At 41.4% G+C, this 18,716-nt stretch overlaps 1 protein-coding gene across 1 annotated transcript in view; it reads left to right on the forward strand.

Annotated features, from left to right (window-relative positions):
• Positions 1 to 18,716, forward strand: part of LOC139003908 (protein mono-ADP-ribosyltransferase PARP14-like) — a 61,394-nt gene that overhangs the window by 24,083 nt on the left and 18,595 nt on the right. The window contains exons 9-13 of the mRNA XM_070406339.1: positions 10,329 to 10,407; positions 13,573 to 13,722; positions 14,063 to 14,125; positions 14,454 to 14,621; positions 18,078 to 18,281. Of these exons, the coding sequence (XP_070262440.1) occupies positions 10,329 to 10,407; positions 13,573 to 13,722; positions 14,063 to 14,125; positions 14,454 to 14,621; positions 18,078 to 18,281 (664 nt within the window). The remainder of the gene's footprint in view (positions 1 to 10,328; positions 10,408 to 13,572; positions 13,723 to 14,062; positions 14,126 to 14,453; positions 14,622 to 18,077; positions 18,282 to 18,716) is intronic.

Here is an 18,716-nt window from a genome sequence, read left to right on the forward strand (position 1 = left end):
TGTTCTTCATAGTGGTTGCACCAGTCTGCATTCCCACCAGCAATGCACGAGTGTTCCCTTTTCTCCGCATCCTCGCCAGCACTTGTTGTTTGTTGATGATTGCCATTCTGACAAGTGTGAGATGATATCTTATTGTTGTTTTGATTTGCATCTCTTGGATGATTAGTGACTTTGAGCATGTTTTCATATGTCTCTTGGCTTTCTGAATGTCCTCTTTTGAAAAGTGTCTATTTAGGTCCTTTGCCCATTTATTGATTGAATTGTTTATCTTCTTTTTGTTAAGTTGTATGAGTTCCCTATGAATGTTGGAGATTAAACCCTTATCTGTGATAACATTGGCAAATATGTTCTCCCATGCAGTGGGCTTTCTTGTTGTTTTGTTGATGGTTTCTTTTGCTGTGCAGAAGCTTTTTATTTTGATGTAGTCCCATTTATTCATTTTCTCTTTAGTTTCCAATGCCCTAGGAGCTGTATAGGTGAAGAAATTGCTTCGGCATATGTCTGAGATTTTGTTGCCTTTGGATTCTTCTAGTATTTTTATGGTTTCTCCTCTTACATTTAAGTCCTTTATCCATTTTGAGTTTATTTTTGTGTATGGTCAAAGTTGGTGGTCTAGTTTCATTTTTTTGCATGTCTCTGTCCAATTTTCTCAACACCATTTATTGAAGAGACTGCTTGACTCCATTGTATATTCTTGCCTCCTTTGTCAAATATTAATTGAGCATATTGGTTTGGGTCAATTTATGGGTTCTCTGTTCTATTCCACTGATCTATATGTCTGTTCTTGTGCCAGTACCAGGCAGTTTTGAGAACAGTGGCTTTGTAACACAGCTTGATATCTGGTATTGAGATCCCACCTACTTTGCTCTTCTTTCTCAGGATCCCTGCAGCTATTCGGGGTCTTTTTTTTTTCCAGATGAATTTTTTGGAGAGTTCGTTCTAGGTCTGTGAAATATGCCCTTGTTATTTTAATGGAAAGTGCATTGAATTTATAGATTGCTTTGGGTAGTATGGACATTTTAACGATGTTGTTTTTACCAATCCATGAACATGGTATGTTCTTCCATCTGTTTATATCTTCCTCGATCTCTTTTTTCAACGTCCTATAGTTTTTTGAGTAGAGGTCTTTTACCTCTTTAGGTAAGTATATTCTTAGGTATCTTAATTTTTTTGGTGTGATCATAATGGGATTGCTTTTTCAGTCTCTCTTTCTGTAAGTTCACTATTGGTGTATAGAAATGTCATAGATTTCTTGGTGTTAATTTTGTATCCTGCTACATTGACAAATACATTTATTAAGTCTAATAATATTTTGATGAGTCTTTAGGGTTTTTTATGTACAATATCATGTCATCTGCGAATAAGGACAGTTTTACTTTTACATTTCCAATTTGGATGCCTTTTATTTCTTCTTGTCTAATCGCAATGGCTAATACTTCCAGTACTATGTTGATCAGGAGTGGTGAGAGTGGGCATCCCTGTCTTGTTCCTGTTATTAAGGGAAATGGTTTTAGTTTTTGCCCATTGAGTATGATGTTGGCTGTGGGTTTGTCATATATGGCTTTTATTATGTTGAGGTATGATCCTTCTATCCCCACCTTGCTGAGAGTTGTTTTTTTTTAATCAAAAATTGGTGTTGGATCTTGTCAAATGCTTTTTCTGTATCAATTGATATGACTATGTAGTTTTTTTCTCTCCATTTGTTTATGTGATGTATTATGTTTATTGATTTGCAGATATTGTACCATCCTTGCATCCCTGAGATAAATCCTACTTGGTCATGGTGTATGATCTTTCTGATGTATGGCTGGATCCCATTTGCTAAGATTTTGTTGAGGATTTTGGCATCTATGTTCATGAGGAATATTGGCCTGTAATTCTCTTTCATTGTATTGTCTTTATCTGGTTTTGGTATTAGGGTGATGTTGTCTTCATAGAATGAGCTGGGAAGTGTTCCTTCCTCTTGTATTTTTTTGAATAGTCTGAGGAGGATAGGTTTTAGTTCTTCCTTGAATGTTTGGTAAAACCCCCCTGTGTTGCCGTCTGGTCCTGGGCTCTTGTTTGCTGGAAGCTTTTTGATGACTGCTTCAATTTCTTTCATAGTTATTGGCCTATTGAAATTTTTAGATTCTTCCTGATTGAGTTTTGGAATGTTGTATTTTTCTAGGAATATGTCCATTTCCTCCAGGTTGTCTAGTTTGTTGGAGTAGAGTTGTTCATATTATTTTTAACAATCATTTGTATTTCTGTGGGGTCTGTTGTTATCTTGCCTCTATCATTTTTGATTTTGCTTATTTGGGTCCTCTCTCTTTGCTTCTTGGTGAGCCTGGCTAGAGGTTCATCAATCTTGTTTATCCTTTCAAAGAACCAGCTCTTGGTTTCATTGATTTTATGTATTTTTTTTTTGGTCTCTATGTCATTTATTTCTGCTCTAATCTTTATTATCACCTTTCTTCTGCTCACTCTGGGGTTTTCTTGTTGCTCTCTTTCTAATTCTTTGAGTTGTAGAGTTAGATGATTGACTACCTTTTTTTTTTTTTTTTTCTGAGGTAGCCTGTAGAACTATATACTTCCCTCTCAGGACTGCTTTCACTGTATCCCGTAGGTTTTAGATTGTTGTGTTTTCATTGTCATTAGTTTCCAGGATGTTTTTAATTTCTTCTTTGATCTCATTGGTAACCCAATCAATATTTAATAACATGCTATTTAGCTTCTCATTGTTTGAGTGTTTTGGGTTGTTTTTATTGTAGTTTATTTCTAATATTATGCCATTGTGGTCTGAAAAGATGCTTGGTATAATTTCAATCTTCTTGAATTTGGGAAGACTTTGTTTGTGACCCAATATGTGGTCTATTTTAGAAAATGTCCCATGTGCACTTGAGAAGAATGTATATTCCGCAGATTTGGGGTGAAATGTTCTGAAGATGTCAATTAAGTCCATCTGATCTAGTGAGTCATTTAGGATTTCTGTTTCTTTGCTGATTTTTTGTCTAGCGGATTTATCCAGTGATGTCAGTGATGTATTAAAGTCCCCTAGTATGATTGTATTGTTGTCGATCTCTCCCTTGATATCATCCAGGAATTTTTTTTTATGTATTTGGTTGCTCCTGCATTGGGTCATATATGTTTATCAGGGTTATATCCTCTTGTTGTACCGATCCCTTTAGTATTATGAAGTGGCCTTCCTTATCTCTTCTTATGGCCTTCACTTTGATGTCTATTATGTCTGATATAAGTAATGCTACCCTAGTTTTTTTTTTTTTCATTTCCATTTGCCTGAAAGATATTTTTCCATCCCTTCACTTTCAGTCTGTTTGAGTCCCTTATTCTGAGGTGGGTCCTTTTAGACAGAAAATATATGGGTCATGTTTTTTTATCCATTCAGCCACTAAATGTCTTTTGGTTGGAGCATTTGTCCGTTTACGTTTAAAGTTATTATTGAAAGGTACTTGTTTGTAGCCATTTTTATTTTTGTGCCTGTTTTCTTTCTTAGCTTTTTTATTTCTTCTTTTTACACCAGTCCTTTTTAGCATTTCTTGCATTGCTGGCTTGGTGGTGATAAAATCCCTTAGCGTTTTTTTTTTTTGTCTGTGAAGCTTCTTATTTCTCCTTCAATTTTGAATGATAGCCTTGCTGGATAGAGTATTCCTGAATTCAGTCCCTTGCTTTGCATCACGTAGTAAATTTCCATCCATTGTTTTCTGGCCTGATGTGTTTCTGTTGAGAAATCATTTGATAATCTAATGGGAGATCCCTTATAGGTAACTTTCTGTCTCTCTCTGGCAGCCTTTAAGATTCTCTCTTTGTCCTGAACATTTGCCATGGTAATTATGGTGGGTCGTTTTTGGTTTTTCTTGTTTGGGACTCTCTGTGCTTGTGTGACTTTTTTCTTTCCCACCTCAGGGAAGTTTTCTGACATTATTTCTTCAAATAGGTTTTCTAACCCTTGTTTCTCTCCCTATTATTCTGGCACCCTATTATTCGTTTGTTGCTTCGCTTCATGTTGTCCCATATCTCCCTTAGGTTCTCCTCCTGTCTTTTAATTTTTTTCTCCAATTGCAGTTCAGTTTGGGTGTGTTTTGCTTCCCTGTCTTCTAACTTGCTAACTCGGTTCTCCGCTTCTCCTAGTCTACTTTTGAAACTTTCCATGGTGTTTTTTTATCACAGCTTTCTCACTCTTTATTTCTTCTTGATTCTTACATAAGTTATTGATTTTTTCATCTATTTCTTCTTAATTCTTGCATAAGTTGTTGATTTTTTCCTCCATCTGGTTTATGCATTCTAGGACCCTTATTCTGAATTCTTTTTCTGACATATTGCATGCCTCTGTTTCACTTAGCTGCTTTTCTGATGATTTCTCATTTTCTTTCCTTTGGGGATTTCTTTGTCTACCCATTTTTGGTCTCACTGACTTATCTAGATGTTCAGTCATGCAGGGGCTCATCCTTGGGTGGCACTGGTTCTTCGGGCTGCAGTTGCTCCTCAAGTGGTCGTGGTAGTGGCTGCTCTTCAGTTGGCACCGGCTCCTCTGGTGGGTGCTGTTCACAGCAGTGGTGTCTCCTTTGGCTGGTAGATGAGCCTGCTCGCACAGCTGCTTTTCCTTAGACAGGGGTGGGCTGATCAAAAGGCTGCTGCTCTTTAGGTGGGCGTGGGCTGAGTGCAGCTGCTGCTCCTTGGACAGGAGCAAGCTGTTCATGTGGCTTCTGCTCCTTGGATGGTCTCAGACTGCTCACGTGGCTGTTGCTCCTTGGATAGGGGCTGACTGCACGCTGCTGCTGTTCCTCAGATGGGGCATGCTGCTCGTGAGGCTGCCACTCTTTGGACAGGGGCAAGTTGCTTACAGGGCTACTGCTTCTGGTATGGGTTTGGGCTGCTCTTGCAGCTGCTGCTCCTCAGATGGGGTATGGACTACTTGTGTGGCTGCTGCTCCTCAGATGGGGGCAGGATGCTCACCCAGCTGCTGCTTGTCAGACAGGTGCAGACTGAGTGTGGCTTCTGTTCCTTGGAACAGTGTGGGCTGTGCAGGGCTGCCGCTCCTCATATGTGGTTGGTTTGTCTGCTTGTGTGGCTGCTGCTCCTTGGACAGGGGCGAGCTGCTTTGGCTGCTGCTGCTCCTCGGGCTGGAGTGAGCTGCACATGTGGATGCTGCTCCTCGTATGGGAGCTGTCTGCTTGCGTGGCTGCTGCTCCTCAGACGGGGGATGGGCTGCTTGCGTGGCTGCTTCTCTTCAGGCGGGAGAGAGCTGCACATGTGTCTGCTGCTCCTCAGATGGGGGCAGGCCTCTCACCCAGCTATGGCTTGTCGGACAGGTGCCAGCTGCGTGTGTCTGCTGCTTCTCGGACCAGTGTGGACTGCGCAGGGCTGCCGCACCTTGGATGTGGGTGGTCTGCTCCTGTGGCTGCTGCTCCTTGAATGGGAGTGGGCTGCTCACGGTGATGCTGTTCCTTATATAGGTATGGGCTGCTCACATCGCTGCTGCTCCTCATATGGGGGCAGGCTGCTCATGCAGCCCCTGCTCCTTGAATGGGGGCAGGTTTCTCGCACAGTTACTGCTCCTCAGACGGGAGGAGCATGTGAGCTGCGCAGCTGCTGCTCCTCAGATGGGGGTGGGCTGTGTGGGGCTGCCGCTCCTCAATCATGGGCAGGCTGCTCGTGTGGCTGCTGCTCCTCAGACAGGGAAGGCTGCTCATGTGTTTGCTGCTCCTTGGACAAGGGAGTGGGTCACTCACACAGCTGCTGCTCCTTGGACAGGGGCAGGCCACTTGAGGCTTCTGCTTTTAGGCCTGAGGCAGGTTGCTTGCGGGGCTGCTGCTCCTTGGACAGGAGTGAGCTGCTCACGTGTCTGTTGCTTGCATGGTTGTAGTGCCCTGGGCTAAGGCATTGGGCCGGTCAGAGGGGAGCACACTTCAGAACTCTCAGGGGCCTGTGCCCAGGGTGGCTGGAGACTCAATGGCTGTGGGACCATAGCTGAGGTAACAGGTCCCTAGCAAGGATATCTATAGAGTCCCAGGTGTTATCTGTGGGCACCCTGGGTGGGGGTGAGACCTGGCTCCCAGTTACAGCAGCTCTCCCCTTAAAAACGCTAGGCTTCTGAGGACGAGCCGGCCTCCTGGAACTGCTTACAACAGTAGCTGAGTCTGCCTAGTTAGGCAAATCTGTTTAGCTTGAACCCGAAGGTCCTGCAGGATCTATCTGTGCCTCACTCACATACGCACACACATCCCACATGACCACACACTCTTCTTTTGGTCCCTCACTGACTCATGCTCTCCCCCTCACTGCCGCCTTCTTCCTGCCTCTGTAGTTGGGTCTGGGGTGTTATTGACCCGTTTGTGGATGGAGTTTCCTCTCCAGGTGTCTGGTTATGAGGCTCACTCTCTAGCACCTGGCCAGACAGGATAAAATTCACCTCGACAAGACACAACTCAAAAGGACCAAAGCATGAATGTACTCATGACAATAATAACCCCACTATAAGTGACTACCTGAGAAAGGAGAATTAGGGGTGAGAAAAGAGAGCATAAATGATATCGAAGAGAGCAAAAAAGATAAGAGAGAAAAGAAAAATGAAAAAAAGGAGATTATATATATAAATGGGGGAAAACATCACAGAACCAATAGATAAACAAACAAAACAAAACAAACAACATAATAATAAAAAAATTAAAAATTAAAAAAATACAAAAAAATAAAAAATAAATACAAACACCAAACCCCCAGCAAAGAGGGTAGATGCAGAATCTGTAGATGCTGAGTTATATATAGAAGATAAGGTTAAGAATTGGATGAATATGGGGAGGATCTCAGTTCAGTATAGAGGAAGTAGAAAGGCAATGGGTGAATAAGAGGAAAAAGAATGAGAAATAATAATAAATTTACAAAAAAATTTATTTCAAAAATAGTATAAAATAGCAAATAAAAATGAAATAAAATAGAGTGATGGAAAAATAATGCAAAAAGAAATAGAAAATAAAGCAACAAACAAAAACAGGAAAACAAAGAAAAAAGAAAAAAAGAGAGATATAACAAAGTAATAGTAAAATAAAATAAAATAAAAATGAAAAAGTGAAGTGTTCCTTTGGCTGGCTTAAGATCCCAGTCTTCTGTACTGTAGTGTTTCTCAGGTTCCGATTGCTGGGACTGAAAGTCTCTCTTTAGTCCAGCCCCTTTGTGCTCTTAAGGACTATTTAGGTTTTGTTTTTTGTTTTTAATCCTTTTACCAATCAGGGTGGAATCTGGGTGTGGCTGTATTAGTTGCCTGGATACTGGAGGGAGGGGCTATCTCTTCAGGACAAAATGGCTGCCGAGGTCCCAGGCTCAGGCATGGCTTGGCACCAAACTTACTGCCACTTCTTCTGGATCCCCCTTTCTCCCCAGATTCCACAATTCTGCACCTTCTCCCACACTCCAGCCATGGGTAAGTGTCCGTATCCGAAAGGTCCTATGAACTAGGCTCAATGAAGAAAGGCACAAGCCAGAGAGGCTGGAGAGGCTGCACCTCTATGCACTCCTCTCCTGCCAGCACTCCTCAGCCTTTCCTGATTGTGGACCCAGATCTAGAATCCCCTGCTGACCAGCAGTTCTGCATACCTTCTTTCCACTGTGCCTGTCCCAAGCCAGTGCCATGTGGATTCCCTCTGATCCTTAGAGCTCAGAGGTCTGGCCGATTATCCTTCCCAGAGCCTTGACTTTACCTTTCTCTGGGAGTCCTCTGCCTTTCCTGGCTGCAAACTGTCTCCCAGCTGAATCTCCTCTGCCAATTCAGGCTGGATGTTACTCGTTTCAGCTGCTCACCCTATCTGCTCCGGGACAAGGCACAGGACATGTCTGTCTGTACCGCCACCATCTTGTCTCTCCCCTTAACCTTCCTTTAATCTATAGGCTTTCCTTCCATATGAACACAGAAATTTTAATACATAATATAAAAGCACAGTTGTGGTCCTATAAATAGGAGATTGTCCGGATGAAATGCAACTGAAGGATGTGGTAAGAATAAACTCAGCACTCCCCCCCCCCCCCCCCACCTCAGGAATAGGAGAGTTGGTAGCAGAAGTCCTAAAACCATCTTCAGTCGTAATGTCTATCAACCAGCTCACATTTTGCTGAATATCAGCTATGGGTGAGCCACTGGACTCTACATTATGAAAGAACAAGAGGCATTTAATAAGAGACCATTATCCCTGCCTCCAAGTCCTTAGAGTTCAGTAGAGTAAATGACATTAAATGTTTGAAAAGTTTTATGGTAGTGCAAGAATTAAATGACTAGAGGCCAGCAACCCAGGAGATGTCCATGAATCATTGGGCCATTTGAATTTTTAGGTCATTCTTAATTTTTTCCTGGATCTAGATACTACCTTTAAGTTCTTCCAAAGCAAACAATTCTAATCTAAATTCTATTCAGACAACTAAACCACCTGAGCAAAAAACATGGTCTATTTAGTTGGTCTGAATAACTAAAGTAATTTCTAGTCAATAAATGCTTCTTGAACAACCCCTCCTGTCAATCATAATTACTCTGGGAGCTAAGATTTATACACATACAATGAACTAAATTAGAGAGAAAGTGCTGAGCCTTTTTGAATGGGTGAATAAGGGAGCGAGTCCTATGACATCGACCTGAACCTTCAAATTTCATTGTTGCTGTGCAACCCCAGGCCCTGTTTCCTTTCCTAAAGGCTCAGGATCCTCTGCAAGTATTCAGGAGAAGGATTAGTCTTTGATTATATTTGCACACAAAAACAACAACAAATCATATCGAGATGTTTAGGGGTAACAGAGGTTGCAAAACAGCAGCCCATGGTCGTAACATGGCTTCCAGATATGTTTTATTTGGTCTAGTTTGAATCAGTTGCTAATATTTTCAAATCAAACATCCTACAGAATAAAAGGCTAATATGCAAATTGACCAAACAGCACAAAGACCTGTCGCTATGACGTGCACTGACCACCAAGGGGCAGACACTCAAAGCAGGAGCTGCACCCTGGTGGCCAGTGTGCTCCCACAGGAGGAGTGCCTCTCAGCCAGAAGCCAGGCTCACTACTGGTGAGCACAGCAGTGGTGGCAGGAGCCTCTCCCACCTGCACAGCAACACTAAGGATTTCGAACTGCAGACTTAGGCTCGCTCCCATAGGGAGCAGGCCTAAGCTGTTTGTCAGATATCCCACAAGGGCTCCAGGACTGTGAGAGGGCGTAGGCTAGGCTGAAGGACCCCCCCCCCCCCCCCGAGTGCACAAATTTCATGCACTGGGCATCTGGTTTCACATAACACTCCAAATGTCCACTGTAACATTCTGACACATTGGGTATGGGTTTCTGTCTGAACAGTTTGCTGAGGCTGAATGGCAGGTGCTGTATAGTCCTCTAGAGTCACATCACTTCACCTTTACACTTGTAGCTTCCTGCCTGGGCCCTGGAGGTCTATGAGTCTGACACCCTCAGTCTATAGTCTATTCCAGTCCTTATCCCTTTATTGTATCAGCCTTTCAGCCAAGATGTTACTTGGTACTTTTTGTTTTTTACCAACAAAATTCTCTGTTGCTTGTTCACACAAATGTGATGATTTTGGGATGCCTCTACCAGGCAAAGAAATTCACAGGTTCACTAAACCTAAAATACAGCCTCTTGCTCCAAAATGCACTACACCACTAGCCATTCCTCTTTTGGTACAATTGAGAAGTTAAAGACTGAAGTATCTGGGTCCTTGTGATTGTCTTTCTCTTAACATTGTATTTTTAAAAACTGGCAACTTATTTGCTCTTACCTAATATGAAAGAAATATTTATTCATTGTAGAAACTTTGAACAATGCAAAATGCATAAATTATCTTAGTCATATTTTGTTCTAGTCTTCTTCTATACATATGTACTTTGCAAAGTGGTGTCATAATAACATAATTAAAGTTAATCTTCTTTCATTTAATAATGTAAAATGAGTACGTCCCTATTTCAGTAACTACTCTTTGAAAATGTAATTCCTAATGGCTGATAAATATTTTAACACAGGGATATACTAAAGTGTATTTAACTATTTAACTATTTCTGTATTGGATTTTAAACTGTTTTATTTTCTTCTTGATTTTAATAAATAGCACTGTAATGAATATTTTTGTATTTATATCTTCATTCCAATCTTTGATAATTTTCATGGGATGCATTTGTAGAAATAATATATGTATTTTCATAACTTTAAAAATATATAATGATAATAACAATACTTTGAGAATTGTTCTCTCATTGGTATTTGTGCATGCATGATCATAAGCTGTGATGAATCAAATTCACTCATCTACTAAGGATTGTCGTAATCAAAACTGTCTTTGTGTTTCTAGGCATTTTCAGATGAATTTGACAGAAGAGTTAATGGAAATTCCATCAGTGACAGAATTCCGAAGGCTCAGAATGCACAAGGTTTAGTAAAGATACCTTTTCACTTTTCCTAAATTTATTTCTTTGTTGTTATTTTTGGGGTTCAGAAAAATTATTAAATTAAGAAGTTATTTCTAGTTGTTAAATGACTATTTAATGATAAGTCAAAGATGGCAGTGATGATTTTTATGAAAAAATCTATTTGTGATAAAGGAGCTATTAAATCATACTCCATACACCTGAGCATGCAAGATTGCATGACTGTGCAATCTTGAGCGGAAGAGTAAACAATCCAAGTTAGATAATCTGTATAGAGGGCTTTAAGTAGTGATGAGGCTAGTATTTCCTAAGGATGACGTGACCTGTGTTTTTGGAAATAGACATATTTAAAGAGACAATACCAAATGTTTCTTCTCTGTCAAATTTGCTGTTACATGTTTGGCTTTATCCTATTTGGAGTTTTCTGGGGCTTCTTGAATCTCAATATGTATGTCTTCCATCAAATTTGGGGATTTTTCAATCATTTATTCAAACAGTTTTCCTGCACTCATCTCTCATCTCCTCTGGGGGCTCCAATAACATGAATGTTAGACCTTTTGATAGTGTCCTGCTAGTCCCTGAGGATCTGCTCTTTTTTTCCTTTTAATCTTTTTTTCTCTGTTTTTCCGATTGGATACTTTTTATTGATCTGCATCCAAGTTCACAGACTCATTTCTCTGTCTAAAGTTGAGCTTGTCCAATGAATTATTAAAATTTAAGATACTGTACTTATAAGTGCTAAAATGTCTATTTGATTCTTAATTTATAATTTATTTTCTCTGCAGAGACTCTTATTTTTCCACTCATTCCAAATCATTTCCATTCATTCAAATATATTTAGTTTGACTTCAGGGAGCATATTTATAGTAGATACTTTAAAGCCTTTGATAAGTTAAACATCTGGATCATCTTGACATAAGCATCTATATTGAGTATCTTTACCTTGAGAACTGCTCACATTTTCTTTTTTTAAAAATATATTTTATTGATTTTTTTACAGAGAGGAAGGGAGAGGGATAGAGAGCCAGAAACATCGATGAGAGAGAAACCTTGATCAGCTGCCTCCTGCACACTCCCCACTGGGGATGTGCCCTCAACCAAGGTACATGCCCTTGACAGGAATCGAACCCAGGACCCTTTAGTCCGCAGGCCAACGCTTTATCCACTGAGCCAAACTGGTCAGGGCTGCTCACATTTTCTTGGTTCTTTGTATGACAAGCAGTTTGGGATAATAGACTGGTTATTTTCATTATTATGTTGTGACACTTGGGTCTTGTTAAAAATCTCCTGTAAAATGGTAATTGTTTAAGCAGGCAGTCCGTCAGTTAAGTTCATCCTAACAGTCCTGTCTCACCTTCTATGGGCATCGTTCCCATGTCACTTCAGTTCTCAGAGCCTTTTGCTGTGCTCTTGGGACGGCTCCCCCATGTGCAGCTCCAGGGTGGGCTTAGGATTTATTCCCATTTGTCAAAGAACAGGGGTCCACCTTCTCCAGCTATCCCCTCAGCACAACTCCCCTCATACTCTTGGCTTGCAGGAGCCCATTTTCTAGGCCTCTCCCCAGAGAGACAGTGTTCTCTTGGCATTTAAGTTGCCTGTTCTGTTGCCGCATAACTTTGTGTGATCTGGGTTGTCCTTGGGCAAAGTGGGGAGAGAGAAAAGAGAGAGAGAAAAATAACAGGGATTTCCCACACACAGCCATGTACACTTTTCAGACCACAAGGGCCCTTTTCCCTGGATCTTCTGGATAGAAATACAGAAGACTAAGAGCTTTAATCCCCTGTGGTGCCACTATGGAGTTCTGCAACTGGGGTCACCTTGGGGATAGGGCCTGGATTTAAAAAAAATATGGGACTTGTATGCATGCATATAAGCATAAAGATGGATGCAGACAACAGGGGATGAGGGTGAGGACAGGACTGGGAGGGTAGGGAGATAATGGGGAGATAAGGACACATTTGTAATACCTTAATTAGTAAAATATATATATATATATATATATATATATATATATATATATATATAATGTAAAAAAGGAATATCAGGATAAGTAATATTTGATTCCAAAAAAATATTAAGTATATGTACACCCACATTTTTCCAATGGAAACTGTGCCAATTTCTAAATAAAGCTCAATTGGATCTCAAAAGGGAAAATAAGGAAGATCCCTGCCATACTCTTCAGCTCACAGGGCCCCCTTTTCTCAATCATCTGGCCACAAAGACAGGGATCCTCTGAGAGTTTTGCTACCTGTGCTCATTCTGCAGTTCCAAATCTGGGAGGGTAAGAGGAAAATTACAAAACTCCGCTCTTTACAGGTGGCCTCTTTAGGTTTTGACTCCCCTCCCCAATCTGCCCGCTGTTGCTTACTTTTGGCCTCAGGTAGTAGATATTGTATTTGTCCCTTGTCTTAGTTGTAATTAATTGGAGAGATAGGCTCTCGCAGGCTGACTTCACCTTGGCCAGCACCAGAAGCCCACATTTGATATGTTTTATCTATATATGTAAAAGGCTAAGCAACTGTCTGACTGTCCGACTGGTAACTATGACACACAATGACCACTAGGGGGCAGACGGTCAATGCAGGAGCTGCCAAGCTGCATTGACTTGGCAGTGGTGGTTCTCAGGTGATGAACCTCAGAACCAGAGAGGAGGGAGCCAGATTCTGGGTGTGTCACCCGAGAACTGCCCTGTCAAGATCTGGGACCCCTTGGGGGATGTGGGAGAGATGGTTTTGGCCCATTCCCTGCAGGGCAGGCTGAGGGACCCCACCTAATGGAGGGATCCTGCTCACTCTGCAGGTGCCCTTCAAGTCACAGTGCTGCCCCAGGTGCAGCCGGCCTGTAAGGGACCTCAGGAGGTTGGCTCAAGGGTATGTCCAGCCCATCTCGCCCAGTCCCACCCCACTGGCCACCTTCTAATTAATTTCCTTTCAATGTGCATGAATCCATGCACCAGGGCACTAGTATTTTATAATGCTTTTTCAGAAACAGACCGTCCTTAGGGCTAAGGGTCAGGACCATATGAAAGGTCAGAGATACGGGGTTTGGGATGGAGAGGGAGAGAAGTACTGTATGGGAGGGCCACATGTGAGGAGCATGAGACTTAAGTCATTCTTGCTATTGTTAACTTGATTATCAACTCCATTCCCCCCGCCCCCGCCCCAGGTTTGTATGGGACTGTTATCAGCCCTGCTTCAGGAGTGCATGAAATGAAAATTGGTCCCATCACCTTCCAGGTGGCCACTGGAGATATTGCTAAAGAAGCGGCAGATGTGATTGTGAATTCAACAACAAAGACATTTGATCACAAAGCAGGTACTTTACTTGAGGACTGTTGCTACGGTAATGGTCACAGTAGATCCCTTAAAGGAGGGTTTCTATAACCAAACTATTCTACAGTTGCTATAGCCAAACTGGTTTCTACAACTTTGGTTTAGTAATATGAATTAATAATTTTAAAATTATTTTGACATGGTTTCCTATTATTGGTAACAGATATTTCATGAATTTTTCTTCTTTTAATCAAAAATGCCCAGGTTATAAGATTCCTTTAATAATGGGGAAAGCATTTAAATAATGAGGCAATCATCGTGATCTATGTGTACTGTACTGATTTTTTATTCATGATTGTAAATATGTTGATGTTCTCATGTAGGGGTCTCCAAAGCAATTTTGGAAAAGGCTGGACAAAATGTGGAAATAGAATGTTCTCGCCTAGGTAAGTCACGATGCTGCTTTTCAGTGCTAAAATAAAGTATAAGTGGAAGACTGAATGTGGGAGGCTGTGGAGAGGGAGACAACATATTAATCTTAAAATCTTACATTTTACTAAAGAATTCTACTTATAGAGAATTAGAAATGAAGTGAAGTGAAAAGTGAGATCATGGTTAAAAATAGAAGGTAAGCAAAAAAGATTCATCAGAGGTAGTATTTCAGGAGTCTCTCATTGGGGTAAAATGCTTTTTTTGCCAAAGCAGACATTTTGCTTTGTAAACAATCAGAGAGTAGGTTCTGCATCTGATTTTGCATCTTTTTGTGTTTCTTAGCTCAACAGCACAACAATGGTTATATAATTACTGATGGTGGATCACTGATGTGCAAGAATATTATTCATGTCGCTGGTGGAGCTGATGTCAAGAGATCAGTTACCTGTGTTTTGCAAGAGTGTGAAAAACGGAATCACTCGACCATTTGCCTCCCAGCCATTGGGACAGGTTGGTAGCCTCTCAAGGCTAACTTCTTAGGTGTCCCTTTTCCCTTTGATTTCCTGCTGACCTGAATGCAGTTGATGCTGAGTCTGAGTAAGGGCAGCTTCCTCACCCCAAGGCAGTCACTGAGGGAATGAGCAAGACATCTGCTCTCTAATATGGAGGGGAAGAGAGAGGAAGGGAAAGGAGCAAAGAGAAAGAATGGCCATCCCTCCTTCTCTTTTCACCGGTTCCTGTCTCTTTTTCCATCCCTTCCATATCCCCCATTATTTAGTACTTAACCTTCTCCTCCATCCGCTCTCCATGGAGAACATCAGTGCATCGCCTCCCACCTCCCTGTAACTGACTCCCAGATGAGCATTGCCAAGCCTCTTCTCTCAGCTCTTGAGCAATGGCTGTGCAGGTTGGCCTTAGGGCATCTCTGCACAGAAACCTTTCAATCACCTTAACCCAGTGGGTTCTAATGGGTCAGAAACTCAACTCATCACCTTTCTCTTCTCAGCCTACTTGCCTCTTTCAAGTTTCCTGTTTTCCTCTAACTATATAATGATTGTATGATTGATTCTCCATATAGAAAGATGTGCTTTGGGTTTATCTTTAGTAAGGTTATGCTCTTTGAGCTCGTTTCCCAGGAATCTGAGTTCTATACATTAATTAGGAGTTTGTGCTTGGTGTCCCTTAAGAGAGCTGGTCAGGGGATGCAAATTCCCTCAGGCTTGAAGTGGAATGGAGCTGACCCATTCCAGATGGGACCACTCAGCCTGGATTGATCATTCCACTGCTCAGGAATCTAAGTATGAATGTCTGCACTCGCCTGATAGGCCCTCCAAAAGTTAAACCTCAATAAATTCACCCATCCTTGTCACTTTCTGGACCTTCTTCTAATCCTGTGTCCCACATTTTGATTTGTGTAATTCCTCTTAAAGTTTCCAAATGGAATGCTATGTCTACTTTATTACTTTCCTATTTCTAAAAGTATAATCTATTGCCCCTTTATGTTTTGATTCCCTTGTAGTGTCATCCAACCCTAGCACATCAGCCAACATGTTATCTATTATCTATCTATCTATCTATCTAACTATCTATCTATCATCTGTCATGTCTTGTGGAATCCATTAATGATTCTCTAGTCTTTGTTCCATTTGTTGTTTCCTCCTTGTTCTGGTCTTGTATTTCTATCTTAACTTTATTTGTGACAAAAAAGCAACAGCCCAGGGTTAGCATAGACCTGCCCAAGGGAGTATCTAAGTAGAATCAAAAAAGAAATAAGGAAATGAGGCTGGTTTAGTTTTGAATAAATATGTATGCATGTTTGAGTATTTCTGCATTACTGCAAACCTTTTGTTTCTTCTATCAACCTGATGGCATTGCTGTTCTGCACAAATAAATGCACATTAGCAGGTTCTCCTTGCTTATCTTCTTTACCTATCCCTATCACTACCTGAGCTGGTCCTTAGACTAATAGATGGGGACACTTTCTCTCTTAGCGGTATTTTATGAGTTGGGTTTGACTGGGAGGGATCTAGACAGCTTCTTGCCATAAAGGAAGCCCTCTACCTAGTACCTACAGATATCTGCCCTCAGGGAGAGAATGGGTGGTCAGTGATTCCTGCAAGCACCTCAATTTCAATGAAAACTCCAAACCCAATTCACTGTCTTCTCCCCAAAAACCTTACCTTCCTGTTATATCCCTGATTATATCACTTTCTATCTAGATTCCTTGACTCTACCCTCTTTATCACTCCCATGTTTATTAGTTTATTAATTAGTTTGATTAAATGTTTTCTGAGTGACTGTCATGTGCCAGGAGGATAGAAAGATGACTTAGAAAAGGATCCAGTCCACAAGAAGCACCTAGTTAATTGTGAGACAGACATGTAAGCAAACAACCGCAGTACTGTGTGCCCATGATACACACATGAAGGTGTGCAGGGGGCAAAACAAGGTACATGTGTACTTGAACAAAAGGTCAAGTATGCAGGCAATTGGTCTCTAGGTCTTCCTGACTTTACTTCCTAAATATCTCCGTATTCTAGTCCCCTTTTTATTTAGCTCTTGTCTTTGCCTAACCTTTTATTATAACCTCCTATCTAGACCTGGGTTCTCTGCCCCAGTGCCTCCTATACGTCCCCCACCCCCCACCCCCACCACCACTGGCATTGTTGGCCTTCCAGACTTATTTTTCTCAAAAACAGATCTATTTCCCTGAGCACACCAGGTCAGTTTGCACATATCACAACCCTATTACACAGTTCTAGGCTTTCCTTCAGTTTTCCATACTTCACTTACTGAACACCATTCATCTTTACATATTATATGTTTTGTGTCCTAAGTGCCTAGATGAGCATCTAGCTTTTGATGGGACACATTAAATATTTGTTGAAAGTGAGTGACTATATCTAAACATTCCTGTTTATATTCTTCCAAATATCATGAGATAACCACAGCTTTGCAAAGGAGAATTTCCCTCTTTCCCTGCTCATCTAATTAAAAACAACAGCAAAACACCTGAACAAACCTTCTTGGTTAGTTTTATGTGGGGTTTGTCTACATTCCCACAATCGTCTACAGGGCCAAGTCACAGAGGTCTACTCTTATTTCTGCAGTGATGGTGGGCACCATCAATGGGGATAAACCTAGTGGGCCCTTAGTCTGTCACACCAGGTTTGTCAGGGGACTTCTCCACTGTTACCTGCTCCTCCCCCACCCAATGTGACAGCTGCTGTTCAGATGGGACTGCTTCCATGGTTTTTCATGAGAATTTTCAAGGAACTTGCCATGATCTTACCAAGGCAGTCAGCTGGAGGAAAAAGGGTATGGGGCATGCTTAATTAGGAGACAGCCTCCTCAGGTGGCAAACTTAAATCCTGCTAGTCAGCTGAAATCTCACCAAGTGTGGGAAGAAAGAGTTCCTGGAGGTTCAGCGATAACTTGCATGTAAAATATATATATAATAACAAAGAGCTTAGAACTCTAGGCATCTTACTAAATTATCTTAGCATAAATCAAGACCCCAAAGAAAAATGACAAATTGTAATGTCACGTGATGATTAAGCAAAAAAAAAAAATTGTTGTTGTCTTTAAAGAGCATGATAATTCAATATGTATTAGTATCTTTTACTTTGGATATTTTGAGAACACTAGTGAGCCTAGAAACATTAACTGTGCTTGGTAACACAGAGACACACAATGGACTCCACTAAAGAGAGCAGATATGAACATCAGACATCGAAAGTTAGATTTCCTTTTTTCATTGTTGGGCTGTTGGCTTCTTGACATCCTGGAACAAGAACTCTCCACTGCATCTAGGGCTTCAAAGGTGTTTGCTATTAGAAAAGTACATGGAAGTGAAAAATTTGGGGTGTGTGGGTACATTCTCTGAGAATTGGAATCCCTAATTTATTCTTCAGCCTTTTGCAATTGGATCTTTATTTTTCTAGTCATTTTTATTTGCCTTTCCAGGAGGTGCTCAACAAGACCCAGATAAGGTTGCTGAAGCCATATTAGATGCCATTGAAGACTTTATCCAGAAAGGACTTGTCCGTTCTGTAAAAAAAGTTAAGGTTGTTATCTTTCAGACTCAAATAATGGATGTGTTTTTTGCCAACATGAGAAAAAGAGAAGGCTCTCAGGCTCTCTCACAGTCTATAATGTCTAAAATTGCATGTGAGTTGTTGATTTTTATGAAATGCATGTTCCTAATGTTGAGGTCACATGAGAAATAGCTAAAATTCTACATTATTTTTTGTGGTAGTTTATTAGCTTCCCCTGGTTTTATTGAGATATAATTGATACTAGAGTCCCGGTGCACAAAAATTTGTGCACTCAGGTGGGGGGGTTGTCCCTCAGCCTGACCTGTGCCCTCTCACAGTCTGGGACCCCTCGGGGGATGACCACCTGCTGGCTTAGGCCAGCTCCCTGGGGGATTGGGCTTAAGCTGGTAATCAGACATCCCTCTGGCAGCCCGGGAGCCCTGGGGGATGTCCACTTGCTAGCAGGGAGCAGGCCTAAGCTGCAGTCTGACATCCAGTGCTGCTGAGGAGGTGGGAGAGGCTCCCACCACCACCGCTGTACTGGCAGCCATCAAGCCTGGCTTCTGGC

The sequence above is a fragment of the Myotis yumanensis genome, unplaced genomic scaffold, assembly GCF_028538775.1.
Source record: "Myotis yumanensis isolate MYYU_CA2020_CCGP unplaced genomic scaffold, mMyoYum1.0.hap1 SCAF_2, whole genome shotgun sequence".
NCBI lineage: Eukaryota > Metazoa > Chordata > Mammalia > Chiroptera > Vespertilionidae > Myotis > Myotis yumanensis.